At 49.5% G+C, this 16,452-nt stretch overlaps 1 protein-coding gene across 1 annotated transcript; it reads right to left on the reverse strand.

Moving 5' to 3' along the window:
- Window positions 1–1,716: 1,716 nt before the first annotated feature.
- LOC106844374 (pepsin A-like) lies at window positions 1,717–10,814 on the reverse strand. Its single transcript, XM_044750138.2, has 9 exons — window positions 10,727–10,814; window positions 10,115–10,274; window positions 7,984–8,101; window positions 6,990–7,104; window positions 6,076–6,279; window positions 4,398–4,514; window positions 3,129–3,273; window positions 2,938–3,036; window positions 1,717–1,866 (listed from the first exon to the last, which is right to left on the reverse strand). The coding sequence occupies exons 1-9, from the start codon at window positions 10,780–10,782 to the stop codon at window positions 1,717–1,719; spliced, it is 1,164 nt and encodes a 387-aa protein (XP_044606073.2). The 5' UTR covers window positions 10,783–10,814.
- Between the last annotated feature and the right edge of the window lie 5,638 nt (window positions 10,815–16,452).

The raw sequence follows: 16,452 nt of genomic DNA on the forward strand, positions 1-16,452 counted from the left end.
GAGTCTCTACCCTGGAGGATCTGAAACAAGTACTCCCGTGAATGCGTGATTACTGATGCGCCAAGTGAAGGAAAGGAGGGCCGGGCTCTGTGAGAGGGTGGGCAGGGAAGGCCTCACAGGGAGGTGACACTTAAGCTGAGATCTGCAGGACACTAGAAAAAGGGAAAAGCAACCCAAAGGGAACAGTGTGTGCAAATGTCTGAAGGCAGAGAAGTTTGGGTATTTGAGGAGGTGGAAGAAGGCCAGTGTGGTGGGAGCTCAGGGTAAGAGGGATCAAGGTGAGACAGGGAAGGCAGGTAGAGAGCAGAACTTGCAGGGTGGGGAAGTCACACCAAAGGTTCATTGTCTTATTCCAAGTGCCATGGGAAGGCATTAATTAAATATTTTAAGCAAGGGAAGGATGCTATCAAATTTATGTTTCAAAAAGATAGTTCAGCTGTGGAAAATGGGCCGAACGGGACATGAGTGACACTGGGGGACCTGGAGCATGGGGTGGTGGAGTTCACCCCATCCCTTCTGGACCCTGACATCTTAATTTGTGTGAGTGACACATGACAAATTGGGGGATGATGTCACAGGGTTTCCAAAGCCATCTTGTTCTGAGCACTCCAAAGTCACTCCCTCTCAGGCCAGTGTCTTCAGAGGGCTGTCTGGAATCCAGCTGTCGGCAGAGGCAGGAGCTATGGGAAGTGTCCCACTGTGGGTGTTGAGGAGTGCAAGACCGTGATAGGGTTATCAGCAAATGAGGAACTGGGATCCGGCTAAGCTGAGTTAGAGCGAAACAGATCACTCTGCAGCAGGACTTCTCAGAGGCTTTGCTTGGAAAGGAGCCTTGTGAACCTTGAAGAAGGGCCTAGAATGCAGTGTGCTCCATGCTTATTTTGAAACTCTATTTTCCATTGAACATTATCTTACCAAACTCGCTCTGAGAAACTCTGCTCTAAATCGTTCCTGTTTGCTAAGGGGCACTCTCAGTTCCTTCCTCACATCTCACAATGCTCAGGGACTGGAAAATCAGCCTATTTAATTACTGATGGGGAGACGGGTCAGTTCAGTGTCTTGCACCAGAGCACTGAGGGGTCTCAGGTGTTAGCCAGGGTCACCCAGTAATGACAGAGAGCAGCAGGGTAGACTTGGGGGTGTCAGCTTCTGTCACCTCTCTGGCCCATGTCTTCCAGGAAAATCTGCTCACCTGGCCTACTTAGGAATGTCACCATCAATGGCCACGTCCCCTGATCTCTTTCCTTTCCTCATTATTTCATATTGGCTTTCAGTGAAATGTGAAATTGACTCCCTCAACCGGGAACTTAGGGGCTCTATTATATCAGGAGGCAACAATCCTGGGATTTCCAGTCCCCACGTCTTCATATCATGCTCACAGTCCAACCTGATGAGACCCATTTGTCTTCCTGGTTCTATTATGAAGTGTGTGCTGCCACTGTCTCTGTGTTTGGTGTTGTCCTAGTGGTCATTTCTGCCCTCACATCCTGGTGTTCTGACACTAGTGATGTGAGGGAGAAATATCGACAAAGAGAAGCAACTCCACAAACATGTTTATGAAGACTATGCTTTTATTCTGTTATTGGAAAGAGAGGGAACAGGGCCAACATTCCACCTCCACGATCCCATGGGAAGAACAATCAAGAGAATTACGCACATCTAGGTGGGGAGAACTGAAGACAGATCTTCCTGAGAAGTGGCCAGAAAGACTCAGGCTTAGGCCACGGGAGCCAGGCTGATCTGGTTGTTGGCTCTGTCGAAGATGGTAAAGTACTGGCGGATGAAGAAGTCACCCAGGATCCAGAGCTCTCCGCTGCTGGTGTCAAGGTCCATGCCCTCGAAGCCACTGATGCAGCTGTCATCCTCCTGGAGAAAAGAAGAATAAAACCACAGATGGGACACAGACTCAGCAGTGACAGGTGGTGGGGCATCAGCATCAAGGGCCATCATCCACTAAGTGGCATGTGCAAGGAGGAGCTTCCTGGCTCGTGTGGGGAGACTCGGCTCTTCTTAGCCTGGGGTCTGCCTGTATGAGCTGTTCACTGCACTTGGTTCCAGGGACCACTAGACATGATCCACTGCTTCTGGCATATGCACAAACCCTGATGTCAGCATTGGAGCTAAGGGGTTTAGGGGAGCTCAGCTGCCGGGAGGATTTTGGAAGCCCCAGCAACACAGCCCTTTCTGATTATTCTGATCCCTTCCGGTGGCGAGCTGTCAGTTCTTTTCATTCACTAGATCACTGGCCCACAACCTTGGCTGCACATTAGAATCTCCTGGGGAGCTGTACATACACCCAGCGTTAGTCAGACGTGACCTCCTACTAATTAATCAGCTTCATTGGGTCGTGGCTTGGCATCAGTACCACTTGCTGAATAACATGGACCCACTTGGCAAAATGAGTTTTCTACCTGGAGTTATCATAGAAGGAAGGAGTTGGCCTGTGGCTCATTTGACAAAAGATGTGTCACTTGGTAGAGACAGTGGGGGCGTCATAAGCCCTGACCCCATGGAAGTTGGGATTGCCATTTGCCCAAATGTTTGCAGTGTTGATGTGGTTAATACCATGTGAGTACCCTAACCACACTCTGAGCGTGGGGAAGCTGTGGCTCTCAGATGAGGAAACTGAGGCTGAAGGAGGTTGCACCTGGCTCAGAATCAATGGGCTAGTAATTGAGACCCAGAGCGTGGACACAGGGGTCCAACTAGAAATCCTCTTTTCATGCCATCAGTGTTTGCCGCCCTTCTCCCCTTGAGGATGCTGCAATGAAATTCTCATTCACACATTTAATTTGAATGTATTCTTTTTCTTCGATGGCTGTCCAGGGCAGAAGTCAGCTCCAGCTCGTAGAACTGCACTTTCCCCACTGCCAAGGGGGAGTGTGTGGCCACATTCTATGGAGGCACTTATAGGTGGGAGACACGGAGCCCCCTTACCTCTAGGATGTAGGCACTGGGACTCAGAGGGAACTCAACACCATTGATAGTGAAGACGATGTCGGGCAGGCTGTCGATGGATGAGCAGCTGATCACCCCCTGGAAAGAGCGAGGGTTGGAAGGGATTGCCTTCCTTCTGCATGGCTGTCCCCCCACCTCAGTCAACAATGGGGCAGCCAAGTCCTGCCTACCTTGCTGGAGTAGTCCTCGCTGGCTCCAATGTAGCTCTGGATATTGTCAATGGCAGAGGGTGGGCCAGCCAGCAGAGAGGTGCCGGTGTCAACAAGGGCCTGGCAGCCCCCGCTGCAAGTGATGGACTCCCCATTCATGGTGATGCTGAAAGCAAGATGCAAATAAGGGTCCCCTAAGCCCCCAGGGGGTACATCTCCCCAGTGGGGAACCATGTGAATGTCCCTCCTCCCCATCCCTTGGCCAATAGATAAAATTTCAGCTTCTCTCCTTCACGCCCTCATTCATTCCTGCTTTCATTTACTCAATACATCTTCACTGAGTGACTACTGTGTGCTACCCCTGGAAGACGAAATGCCAAATGAGGCAGCTACACAGTTTTTGGCTTCAGGGAGCTCAAAGTCTAGCTGGAAAGATAAGTTATGACAGAGGAAGAGCCGCATGAACAGGATACTGGACAGGGGAACAGAAACACAATCCAGGTGGTGGTGGGGAGCAACCAGGGAGGCCCTCTCAGGGAAGCAGACAGCCTGAGGTGGCCAAGGAGGTGAAGAGCTGGAGGAGAATGTCCCAGGCAGAAGGGAAGGCATGCAAGGAGGGATGGAGATGAGAGGAGCAGGGGCGGGAGTGGGAGGAACTGATGAGCTTTTAGCATGACTGGGGCAGACGTAAGGGGACCTAGTGTCCCTGTTTGCCCAGGACTGTCCTGGTTTTAGAACTCAAAGTCTTGAGTCCCAGGAAATTGCTCACTCCTGGGAAAACCTGGAGTCACCCTAGCAGGTCAGTCGGGGGAGGAACAGCAGGGGAATGAGGCTGCATGGAGGAGGGGTAGCCCAGAAGGTGAAGTTGAGAAAGAACCACCTGAAACAACTTCTCAGCCATTTGCCCTATCCATAGACTGAATGCGACATTTTTCCTAGAGTGGGAGGGGCATGTGCTGGTTCATAAGTTCCGTAAATGCCAAGTCATGAGGACTTGTGGGTCCTCCAGCTCTCCTCAGGGATGCTGGTGTCCTGTTTCCGTGAGCAAAGGAAAGTGGCTTCCTAATCATTGCAGAGCATCTGGGGTCCCAGACAGCTCTTCTCCTCCAAGGAGGGGCCTTTCTCAGCACCTCTCTGGCTTGCCCAACTTCTACCTTCTCCTCCTGGGGTACATTTCACTGACTGGCTGTTCCATAGGGATTCTGGAAAGCTCACTTAACTATTAGTCCATAGAGAAGTGAGATCTGAGGTCTATCAGGCTAGTGCCCATCCATGGCAATGTCATCTCACCTGTCCACGGTGATCTGCCAGTAAGCATCTTCAGAAACAGGCACCCAGTGCAGGCTTCCAGAATAATAAGAGGAATCGATGCCACTGAATATCACCATGCTGCCACTCTCGTCATCGCTGTTGAAAGTGGGGAGAAAAGACAGGAATTCATTCTTTCATCTGAACATCCGCTGTGTGCATCCTAAGAGCTACCCTTGGTTGGGCTCTTGCCAGTGCCAGGAGCCGTGCTGAGTGTGACGGACAGGGTTTCTTTTAATCCTCACGTCAATTCCCATCCAGTGGTCCCTATTATTATTATTTCCACTTTACAGGGAGGAATCTTAGGTTCATAGAAATGAGGTGACATGCCCAATGTCACACAGCCAGGGAGTGCCAGGACCAAGATGAGAACCCAGGCCTTTCTGGTTCGAGTTGTGATTCCAGCACATCCTCACTCTTGTTGCCGTGCGGACTTCAAGAGATGTGAATATGTGACTGCATTTGGTCTTAAGGCCTTGATAGTATAGATGCCTGATTCTCAGCCAAGAGCACTTTTGCCTCCAGGGGACATTTGCCAATGTCTGGGGACAGTTTTGGTTGTAATGTTTGGGTGGGAGTAGGAAGTGCCACTGGTGTCTAGTACGTAGAGTCCAGGCAGGCTGCTAAAGATCCTACAATGCATAGGACAGCCCCGAACAACAAGGAATTATGTGCCCATATGTCCATAGCGCTGAGATTGAGAAACCTTGATCTAGTTGAGAGATAAGATGGCCCCATGAAATCTCTAAGTCCCGTAAAGGCAGAGGATGTTTAGGAGCCAACTTGAATATTAAGTGACTAAGAGGATAAAAGGGCCTCTTGTTATAAATTACGCTTGTTATAAATTTCTTCTTTGTTAATAAAATAATCCATTTTGTGAATCTCCACAGTTTCAGGTTAGATAGAGAAGCAAATGTGGATGATGATGAGAATTTAATCATCAAAAAACTGGCTGCAGATACAAACATCATCACTCATCTGACCCCACATCAACCTTCCTGTAAATATCTGACAAGACAACGCAACACACTGAGACTATAGCTGAAGAACTAACAATTGAAGAAAAACATCAACGATGACAAATGGCTTCAAAAGAGTAGAATGAGAGAGTCAGAGGAAAGTTGAGAGTCTCAGGAAAACTGATGACACCCTCAGATATTCCTGCATAAACCTCGACTCAGGCAAAACCAACACTTACTTTATTCAGTCCTAGAATTAACTCATAGTCACAACAGGAACCTGGATTTTGTTAACTAATGAGAGAAACTTGCGTTCATCTTTTAAAAGTTTCATCGTTTAAGATATAAGTCCCCTTCAAATCTTCTTATCATCGCTATGGAATTCCAGCCCCTGTTTTTAATGGACTCTTTTTAAATGGTGGTCTCTTGGGGGCCAATTTGAGGGGACTTGGGCTGGAGAGCAAATGACTAATGACATTTGAGTTGTGTAAATCAGGGTGACAAAGCCTCTTGCTGGTAAATGAGATGAATGAAGACAGTTCATCAGAGAGAGATTTGGCCCCATTCTCTACAAAGCTACACCTCTCAGCCTTAGACACGGACCTTTCGGGTCCCTTGCTGGCTGAGACCCTCTCTACCGCACCCAGCGCCATACAGCCCTCTGCTGGGCCAGGTGACCGTGACCTCCCTGCCCGACTTACGAGCTCAGGTAGACGGAGAAGAGGTCTTGGGAAATCAGACCCTGGTCCCATATGTTGTCAAAGACGGGAGTGGCCCCAGAGCTGGAGATGCTGGGGTAGGCGAGACCCAGGATGCCGTCAAAGGGAGCGTAGTACAGGAAGGAGCTGGGCTCCGACTCGCTCAGGCCGAAGATCTGGTTGGTGTCCTCGATGCCTCCGACCCGAGTCAGGGAGCCGAGATGTTCACAGCCAGCTTGTGTTGAGTGAGCCCTGCAGGGCACCAGCCCCAGGCCCAGAGCATCCCTGGTTCATCTCATGTAGGACTCGGTTTCTGGGGCCTCAGGCTGGAAGGAGGGGAGAGCGACGGTCTCTGGGAACGCTTGTTAGTCTGCTGGAAGTGACCATTTTAGCTGATCTCCAGATGGCCACAGTCTGCGACTTGGTGTGAGAATTTGCTGCAGAACAGATGGGGTCTATGTGTTCCTGTTTCAGATGATTGGATGCAAAGCAGACCCCAGGCAAATCAGAGCCCTTGACGCCTGTGGCACACTGGAATTTGGAGGGTGCTTTTTACATGTTTGAACTGGACGGGGGCTGCAGGTGGACGGAAGAGAAAGAGGAGCAGGTACTAAAGGAGAATGGAGCCTTTTCCTTTGTCTCCCCCAGATTCCATAGCACTCAGCTTGGGTGGGGCTGAGGTTGCCTTATGGCTCCAGGCATCTCACCCCCTTACCCACTACTGTCCCCCCTAGAAATGTTGTGATGTCTCTGCCACTTCTGCATCCCTCTCCTCAAATCAGGTTACTTTGGCCTCAGTGAGACCCGTATTGCTTGGATAGGCTGATTCTGGGGGTGCACTGTGGCCCCCAGGGTCCCCAGAAGCTGGCCCTGGGGCTGGGCAGGAGGAGTTGGTGAGCCAGCAGGTGCTCATCCTGACAGTGTTGTATCTGAGGACGCCTGTCATGCTGCCGGTGCCATAGGTGATGGATATCGACTCACTAGTGGCCTCGTAGGTGGAGGAATCCTCAGGGTTGAAGTGGTTGTGGTCGGCTGGGAGGGCAAGAAATGACATCGTTAACCTCCAAATCCAAGAGAGAAATGTGGCCAGTGATGTCTTTCTGGGGTGGGCTGCCTTGGTTCTGGGTGGGGCTTTGGAGGAGAAAGGTGCCCTTTTCCCCAGACGTTGCAGCCCAAGCATCCCCAGGTTCCATTCTTGCCTGGTTGGACCAAGTGGGACCATCTTCTCAAAGGAAGGTCCCCAGTCAACCCCACCATCCTCCTAAGGACCCCAGGCAAACACTGAGTAGAGCAGGCCCACAGCTGCCCATGGCAATGAGCCCCTTCACAGCGCACTGTGAACAGCCCACGACACAGCTACACTGTCACGGTCACAGCCCTACAATGTTACAGTTCAGGTTATGAAGGGGAGGATTCCAGGGGCGCCTCTGAATCAAAAGTCATGTTAAAATGCTAGAAGAGGAAGGAACTTGAAATGTTGTCCATGACTCTCGATTATAAACACCTTTCCTCAGCAAACCAATGACTCTTTCTTTAAAGTGAGATCATGGCTCAGCTCAGTCATGCTTTGAGTCACTTTCTCATGTCAGGCTCTTGTCTCAATTGGCCATCTCTTACCCCTTTAGCCCTGTCTCCCTTTGGTCCCCCCTTACTCCCCTTGGCTGTGGTCGTTCAGGAGAGCTGCTCTCTGCCATTGGACTGAACCCCTGGAGGCAGGGACCATGTGTGATTCACCCTCTATCCCCAGGGCTCCTAAGCCCTTGCTGGACACATGGGTGCTCAGGAAATGCCTGCTGAGAGAATCCCTGAGGGACTCCAGCAGGCTTGAAATTGGACCTGTTTGAAGCCCCTGAGCATTCAGGGCTCCCAGGTCAGTGGGCGCTGGGGTCCCGGACAGGGCCAGGCACTCACAGCAGGCAAGACTGGAGCAGTAGGTCGAGGGCACCCACAGGTTGGAGGAGCCGGTGTCAAAGATGACGGTGAACTCCTGAGCGGGAGTTCCAATGCTGATGGTGCCGAAGTACTCCTCCTGCACAGGTCACTCCCCATCCTGGGACCCCCCAGGGAGCAGGGCCTCCTGGGGCTTCTCCTCAGCTCCCCACCCTCACTGCTCTCCTTGCCTTTCTCTCCCTGTCCAATGCAGCCATCCTTCAAGGCCCCGCCTCGCCTCCTCTCCTTCTTGACGTCTTCCCTGATTCCATCCCTGTTTCCCTCTGACTGTCTCTTCTAAGCACCATCAACACCTAATAAGAATCTGCTGCCCCTTTCAGCTCTCCTCTCGAATGTCTTAGTCGTCCCATCCTAGAGAACACACCATCTCAGAGGACAAGATGGAACCGTATAGCACCTAGCAGAGTCAATGATTAAATTCTCATTCAGTAAATTGTTGATTGGGAGGTAAAGAAGTCACCTAAAGATGGAAACCCCTGGAGATATCTTGTTCCTAAATCGAGGTGTGTATAGCAGTTTTTGAGGAAGGGCATTGTCAGGATTTTTATTCTTAGCGGCAGCCCTGTCTCCCTCACCAGCAGTTCTAGCCATGCTGGGCTGGCTCTTCTTTGATGATGACAAGCTCGTTCCCATCCTAGGGACTTGCATTTGCTATTCCTGTGCTAGGAAAATGTCTCATCTGGATCTTTCGTTGGCCTGCTCCTCCTCTTCAAACATTCAGAGCTCTAGTCACACATCACCTCCTCAAAGAGGCCCTCCATGACCACTTCAGCTAAATTTGCCTTTCCCCCATTTGTCTTCTTCCCATTACTCTACTTAAATAATTTTTCTTTTCAGCTCTTGTCATTATGTGACATTATCTTGGATATTTAGCTATTTGTCTCCTACTTGCCTTCTCTTCTATAACAAAAGCTCCAGGAACTTTGCTGCTTCATCACTGTTTCCTCAGCTCCTAGCTCAGAGCCTCTGGCACGTAGTAGATGCTTCATAAACATTTGTTAAGTGAATAAATGGGCTGGCTTTACCAAGCTTTTACCCAGTCATGCCTTGTGCTAAGCCTCCAAAAAAATGCTACTATGTTAATTACTCACAACAACCCTCTGGTGGTAAAATTCGTGGTTCTGTTTGACAGAAGAGTAAACTGAGGCTTGATCAGAGAATTTAAATGACTTGCCCAAGATCATGTGGCTTGGAACCATTAGAACCTAGATTTGCATCAGATCTGGCAGATTGCAAGGTTAAGCTCTTAACAACAGGCAACATTGCTTCCTACCTTTGGCCCTATGCCATTCACAGGGGAGACATAATCTCTACTGAAGGGCATGGTTTGGCCATTGGGCCCCAAATAGAACAGTGAGTCATCTTCCTGAAGCTCCACACCAATTATGTCACCCCTATGATTAAGATGATTCAGTGGCAATGAGGATGCAGACTCTCGTCAGAAACTCTGGTCTGGTTCCATCCACGGACCCCGAGTCCTCACTCTGCACCTCCCTCCCTCCCTCTCTGCTGTCCCTGAATGCTGGCCTCCTTTCCTCAAATGCACTCTGCTCCCTGCTGTCCCAGGGTCTGGCACAAGTCATTCTGCTCTCTGGGACTCTCGCCTGTCCTCTCCAACCCCCGCTTCTCCTTCTTTGCCCTGGGGAAGTGTTCCTGCCCACCAGCTGCCACCCTCTCGCATTGTCACCTTCACTGCATAGCCCTTGGTCTGTCTGTACTTTTCATTGATGATGAGGCTCAGTGATGATTGTCTCTCCCTACTAGACTGTGAGCCCCATGAGGGCAGGGGCTGTGCCTGGTTTTGTTCCTTGCTGCTTTTCCTGGTCCCAGCATATTCCTGGGCACATAAGGAGGTGCTCTGCTCACATAAACACTGAATGAATGAATAAATGAATGAACAAAGGAATGAGACCAACATCTCTGACTGTGAGTTTTCCTGTCTTTCCTGGCCTCTGAGATCCAGGGAGCAGACCCTTGGGTTACTTCCTCAGGGCTTAGAGCCTGGTCCAGCTTCCACAACCTCTGACACCTCCTCTCTCCTCTGAGCCAAGTCCTAGGAGCTGCACCCCCACACCACCTGCCCTGCACTCACATCCATGTAGTTCTCCAGGCCCTCTGTGTCTGCTAAGGTGGCGGCCTCCTTGGGGAAGTACTTGCTGGCTGGGTTGCGGGGATGCTGCTTGAGGAACTCCTCCAGCAGGCCATTCTCGCGCAGGTTCTGCCTCAAGGACTTCTTTTTGACAAGCGGAACCCTGTGGCAGAGCATTTGCAAATGGGTTGGTTTGGAGGAGGAAGTGTAATTGGGGAAGGAGCCTGCTCATGGGGTGCTGTGGAAGGCCCGGAAGATAAAGGAAGCTGATCCAAGAGAGGAAGAAGGAAGGAAGTCAAGAAGGGAGATGCTCCCATTTTTATACACAAATGCAAAGATGTTCAGTGGGCACCTAAGGGCATTCTGCCCACTGATGGAGCTGGGAACCAAATCCAGCACGGACTTGAAGGCCTGGGATGTTAATCCCATCTGCACTGCTGCCTCCATAAAAGGACAGAGAGAGAGACAAGAAAGGAGACTCAGGTTGATGGAAGACAGCCAGGAGGTGTATGAAGGAGCAAGCAAAAAAGAAAAAAAGAGAGGAAAAGAAGACAAGCAGTGAAGGGAACCACCCCTCAGAAGCTGTTCCTCCTGCCACGTATCCCCCAGACTGACTTGTAGATAAGGCACTCAGAGAGCACCACCAAGCTGAGCAGCAGCAGCCACTTCATGGTTCTTCCTGGGTCCCAAGTCTCCAGAGAAGGGAAGACGGGTGGAAGGCGTACAGCAGAGGCAGGAGCTGCTCCTTATATGCAGCACAAGTTCTCGGGAACCTGCCTTATCAGCCTCCAAACGTCACCCATTATCCTAACCCCAAACAGAAAGTTTCCTGATATGATAGTCCCCACCCCTGCGCCATGTTCTGAGAAGTGTCCGTTTGGGCAGCTTTCCACTGTAACCACATCCCACGATTAGGATGCACCTGCATAGAGAACGAGCCATGGAAAGGTGGCTTATTTCTCAAATAATGAAAAGGGCCTGCATGAAAACTTGACAAGCTGAATGTTTTGACAAAATTGGTCTAACATGCACTTAACACTGAACAGATGTCAAATGAGCTCAGTGTCATCTCAATTTGTCCTGGTTGGACAGATGCTGGGGTTCCTGGAGAGCAGCTCCCCGCTTAGCGATGGACCATGTTCCTTTAGTTGCTAACCCAAAGTGAATTTGTGGGTCGTCTTCTAACCCAATGGATTCTCCACTTTGTAGGATTTATTCGGTCTGTGCAGTCCAGTGGCAACTTATTGAGGAATTGTGGAAGAGGGGGAGATGTGGGAGGGACGTCACCAGGAGGTAGCCGGCTCACCTGCAGTTCTTGTTCTGAAATGGATTCCCTGGGCCGTCCCAGGTTTTTCCAGCATCAGGAGACACAGATTTTATAAAAGCTCCCAATTTCCCCCAGTGCTCTGGGTGAGCATGGAGGGGTGGGCACTGTGGATCAAGTTCAGGACCAGTGGTGGTTAGTACCAAGCACATTTGCATTTCATCCTCACCCACTAAAACATCTTTGTGCCCCAAATCTAGATCCTTGCCCCATATTTTTACATCTTCTGGTGCCTCCATCCTCTCCTCTGTCTTTTTCTCTTCCTTGAGGCTTTGTGTTTGATCTACACTCTCATCATTGGGTTGATCTCAACTCTTCCGTGGAGGAGCTGATGGTCCTGAAAAAGTCTGCTAAGTCCTGGGAGCACCAGATGGAGACCCCTGGCTCCAGGCCATCACTGGGTGTGCGGGAAGGAGGGGCATATGCTGGGGGTGGGTCATCAAGGTCTTTAAGGATCAGTAATGTCTTATGCTGGCTGTGGTTACGTGGGGGCTCATCATTATTTTGTGTACTATATGTATCCGTTGTGCATATCTGAAACCATTCATCATATTTTTTCATAGAAAGAAAGAAGGACAGAGTCTTTTGTGTGTAGCTTTCAAGTTGGAAATGAAGGGAAGTGTGGTTGGGGGTAGAGGGTGAGTCAGGGACCCTCAGGACTGAGATGTGGGGAATCAACCCTGAAGAACATGACACATGTTTTATTCATCATTTATTTTCCTTCATGAATTATATGGTGCATCGACATGTTCAACACAGTGTTTAATCCCGTGTAAACTTGGTTTCATTAACAGCAGCTTGGGAATGTGGCTCAGAGTAGGGTCACAATTCCGTAATTAGCTGTTTTTGCCCTTTGCCAACGATTCTGGCAACTTACACAGGGCAATATCGGTCATGTGTTTCTCTTCCTTGGCAGTTACGGGACACAGCTTAGATTTATCAACCTCTGAGTCTGAGCTCATTCTGGTAGGTAATATTATTATCACCATTTTACACATGAGGAAACTGAGGCACAGAGACATTGTGGCCACTTGCCTGAGGTGACACAGGTAAGAAGTGACCGAGTGGGGGCTCGAGTCCAGGTCTCTGTTACTCCCCGTGCCTTCTCCCTGACTCCACTTCCTGGGGTTTACTGGGGGCCGTGGAGAATCTTATGAAGAGCTCTGGCTCCCGAGTCTGGGTTTGAATCTCAGCCCTGCCTCTGAACAGCTGTAAGACCCGGGACTGCTGATCCAGCCTCTTGGAGACTCAGTTTACTCATCTGTGAAATGGGCATAATAGTACCACCAATTGTATAGGATCGTATGAGGATTAAATATAGAGTGTTAACCAGCCACACACACACAGCAGCTAAAATGAGAACAACTGTCAATACCAAGTGCTGATGAGGATGCTGAGCACGTGGAACTTTCCTACAGTGCAGGTGGGAGGGGAGATGGCACAGTCACTTTGGAAAACAGCTGAGCAGTTTCTTATAAACATGCACTTACCATGGACTCAGCAATCCCCCTCCTGGGTATTTACTGAAAAGAAATGAAAAACACGTGTCCACACAGATACCTGCACACAAATGTTTATAACAGCTTTTTCGTAATTGCCAAAAACTGGAAACAACTCAACTGTCCTTCAACTTGTCCCTGGGTGAGCAAGTGGTGGTGCAGCCACACGGGGAACGAGCCGTCAGCAGTAGAGACAGAGGAGCTGCCGGGTGAATCTCACGAGCGTTGTGCTGAGTGAAGGAGACCAAACTCCAAAGGCAACACTTGTAAGATTCTGTTTATATGGCATCTGGAAAAGGAAAATAGTGAGACCTTAACACAGGTCAGAGGCCAGGGGAAGACGCTGTCTGCAAAGGGGCACAGGGGATCTTTTTGGGCTATGGAAAGATTCTATCTCTAGATTGCACACTTGAAAAGGCAAATCTCACTCTGTGACAAGAGACCTGATGCCCCCGACTTCACAGCAGATGACGGGCTCAGCCAGTGACGGCCACATGGTGGGGGTGAAGGGAGTGGTTACCAGGCTCTGTCTGTGGAGGCTCCTTGGAGGGGACACATGGGTTCATTTCAAATGAAATGTTGTGATACCATTAAAGGAAATGACAAAGAAGAGAACACTCACTCATCATCCCTGCTTCCATTTTGGTCCTTTGGAACCAGGAGTAACATCTGTCTATGCTCTGGTTTTCTCCTCCACATTCAGTGGTGGGATGATGAAGTTGGGGGTGAGGCGAAGTTCCAAGGAGCTGAGTGAGGACTGTGAACATTTCTCCGGGGCCCTGGGTGCTGGGTCCTCCAGACAGGCTCTTTCATGTCATCCTGAGGTGAGAGTGTGGTGGCCAGAGTCCATCTAGGAGGGGTAAGTAGTGTCTATGTTCCCCTGTGCACCTGGAGCTGACTTGCAAGGCTTGGAGCCCAAGGCATTGATTTTGGGGGCACAGCTTGTCTGTGGGATCCTCACAGGAATTTTGAACAGAGGAAAAATATGTTTGGGAAGCAGAAGGAAGAATCCTTGGGCAGTAAACTGCAGGACCCATTTGCACATTCATTCAACATGTTTTTATGATGCACCAACTACCTGCTGGGTAGTAGGCATGTTCTGGTTGCTGGGAGTACATCCATGAGAAAGGTGGACACAGGCCACGCCTTCAAGGAGTTTGTGGTCAGCTCAAGAGGGCCGAGAGAGGAGGTCTCTTTCATTCCCACTCAGATTGGTCTTCAGGTCACACTAATGGGAAGCTCTTGGATTGGTGAAGATAGCTAAGTCTTCCCACGTTAGAGATTTTCACACACTGGGGGAAGGTGATGTGCTTAGTGGCATCCATTCCAGGCTTATGGCTGGCTCTACAATGGCCCCCAATTATGCTTGCCGCCTGATATCCATGCCCCTTATAATCTCCTCCCCTTGAACCTGTCCATGACCTGTGACTTTCTTCTAACCATTAGGACATGGCAAAGCAGAGGGGATGTCACTTTTGTGGTTCCATTACATGAAATTGTCACTTCTGTCTTGACAGCTGACTGTTTGTATGGACTATCTCTGTGGCTGGGTCTGATGAAGCGAGCAACCCCATGGAGAGGCCCACACAGAAAGGTACAGAGCGTGGCCTCCAGCCAGCAGCCAGCAAGGAACTGAGGCTCCCAGTCTGACAATGTGCCAGGACCTGAATCCTGTTGACAACCACGTGAGCTTGGAAGCAGACCCTCCTCCAGTCGAGCCTCAGAAGAGACCACATCCTTGCCTGACACCTTGGCTACAGCCTTGTGAGTGATCCTGAAAAAGAGAACCCAGCCAAACTGGAATCCTGACCCAGAAAACCCTGAGAGAATGCATGCGAGTTGTTTTAAGTTGCTAAATTTGTGTTATTTTATCACCAGCAGTAGAAAACCAATACAGGGCTAGAAAACTCCACAAAGATCCACCTGGATACCTCCCACTCTTCTCCATTTGGGGCCTGTTTCAATACCCTTCAAGGTGGCTTTCTGCTCAGGCCACGTGAGTGATCTGAGAAAGAGGGCGTTGGCATTATTGCTCTGCTTCTCTGCAAACCTCCCTCCACACAATAAGGATTGCACTTCCATGGCTCTTCATGCTTTTCTGAGTGTTTTCAGACACATGATCTCTTTAAAAGAATTATTCCTGCGTTGTCCTCCTTGACACAATTCAGAAGAGTCAAGTGATCAGCTCAGGTTCACATAACTGCATAGTGACATGGGAGACCCTAGAAGCTGGGGCCAGGAAGCTCTGGTCTTGGGAGGCTCTTGTCCTGGGCCAGGCTCTGTTCTCCCACACGTCCACCAGGTTTCTGTCCATTGGTTGGAGTGTGAGGTGGACATTTCATGATGGCCACAGCCTCCATCCAGGGATACTCAGAGAAGCCATTCTACCCTGTCCCCAGAGGACCTCTCAGGAGGGAAAGTGGAGTCCTGACTCCAGGGCCACGTGTTCTCCGTGAGGTCTGATCTTCAGCCAGGGACGACCCATGGCTGCCAGCAGGGAAGCCACATAATCTCATCTTGCTGGACTGGCCTGGCAGAAAGATTAAACATCATTCACTTTGCCATTAGCCCCGTGTGGCAGCAGGCTTTGAGGGGCACTAGAAACTGAATCGCTAATGCAGGGCATCCACTGCCAAGAGCACAGGTGTTCTGAAATGTTCCATGAACATATCAAGTCAAGCAATGGAATGAAGCCTAAAGAACCCAATCATGTTGGAACCAAGATGGAACACTTTGGCACAATAATTGTTATCCAGCTGGTCTGATGGCCTCTGGGTCCTGGAGTTTCACCACCATCTTCTTCCACTTTGCTTTTTTCTAAGAAACATAGAACTCATAAAGGATTGGATGTGAGAAACCCAGGCTCAGAGAGGGAACGTGGCTTGCCTATGTTCAAGAGCCAGCACATGGTGAGCCCACACCCATGCCTGGGCTTGCTGACCCTCTTCAGGGCTCCTTCTGCCACACCATGCTGTTGCATCAGACAAGAGTGTTTGCTGTTCTTTTTTCTTCTTCATTACCTCCTTCCTTAATCTCTTCCTCTGCTTTCTTCCATTTTTAAAATTTAGAATTCAGGAACTGAATTAACTTTGCAGAAGACTAATTGCAAATATGTATTGAGTACTTATATGTTGAGGAACATCATATATTTGATTTCTTTTTTAAAATGATGTATAATGGTATATAACATTATATTAGTTCAGGTGTACAACATAATGATTCAGTATCTGTATATATCGCAAAACAACCACCACTATAAGTCTAGCTAACATCTGTCACTATACATAGTTACAAAATCTATTTTTCCTTTCACTTATTGTGGTAACATTTGTCTATAACATTCCATAAATTTTAAGTGTGCATACTAGATTTTGATTTCTGTGTAGGTTGTATCATGCTCACCACCCAAAGACTAATTACAATCCACCACCACACACTTGTACCTAATCATCACTTTCGCCCTCCTTGCTCCCTCTTTCCCTCTGGTGACCACCAACCCAATCTCTGTCTCTACGTGT

This window comes from Equus asinus, chromosome 17 (genome assembly GCF_041296235.1).
Source record: "Equus asinus isolate D_3611 breed Donkey chromosome 17, EquAss-T2T_v2, whole genome shotgun sequence".
Taxonomy (NCBI): domain Eukaryota; kingdom Metazoa; phylum Chordata; class Mammalia; order Perissodactyla; family Equidae; genus Equus; species Equus asinus.

Excerpts from the sequence above, each read along its gene's own strand:
- LOC106844374 (XM_044750138.2), bottom strand. The coding sequence starts at position 10,782 with ATGAAGTGGCTGCTGCTGCTCAGCTTGGTGGTGCTCTCTGAGTGCCTT. Across the intron at positions 3,037-3,128 it reads GCGAGGACTACTCCAGCAAG|GGGGTGATCAGCTGCTCATC; the intron begins GTAGGCAGGACT and ends CGCTCTTTCCAG. Across the intron at positions 1,867-2,937 it reads CCAGTGCCTACATCCTAGAG|GAGGATGACAGCTGCATCAG; the intron begins GTAAGGGGGCTC and ends TCTTTTCTCCAG.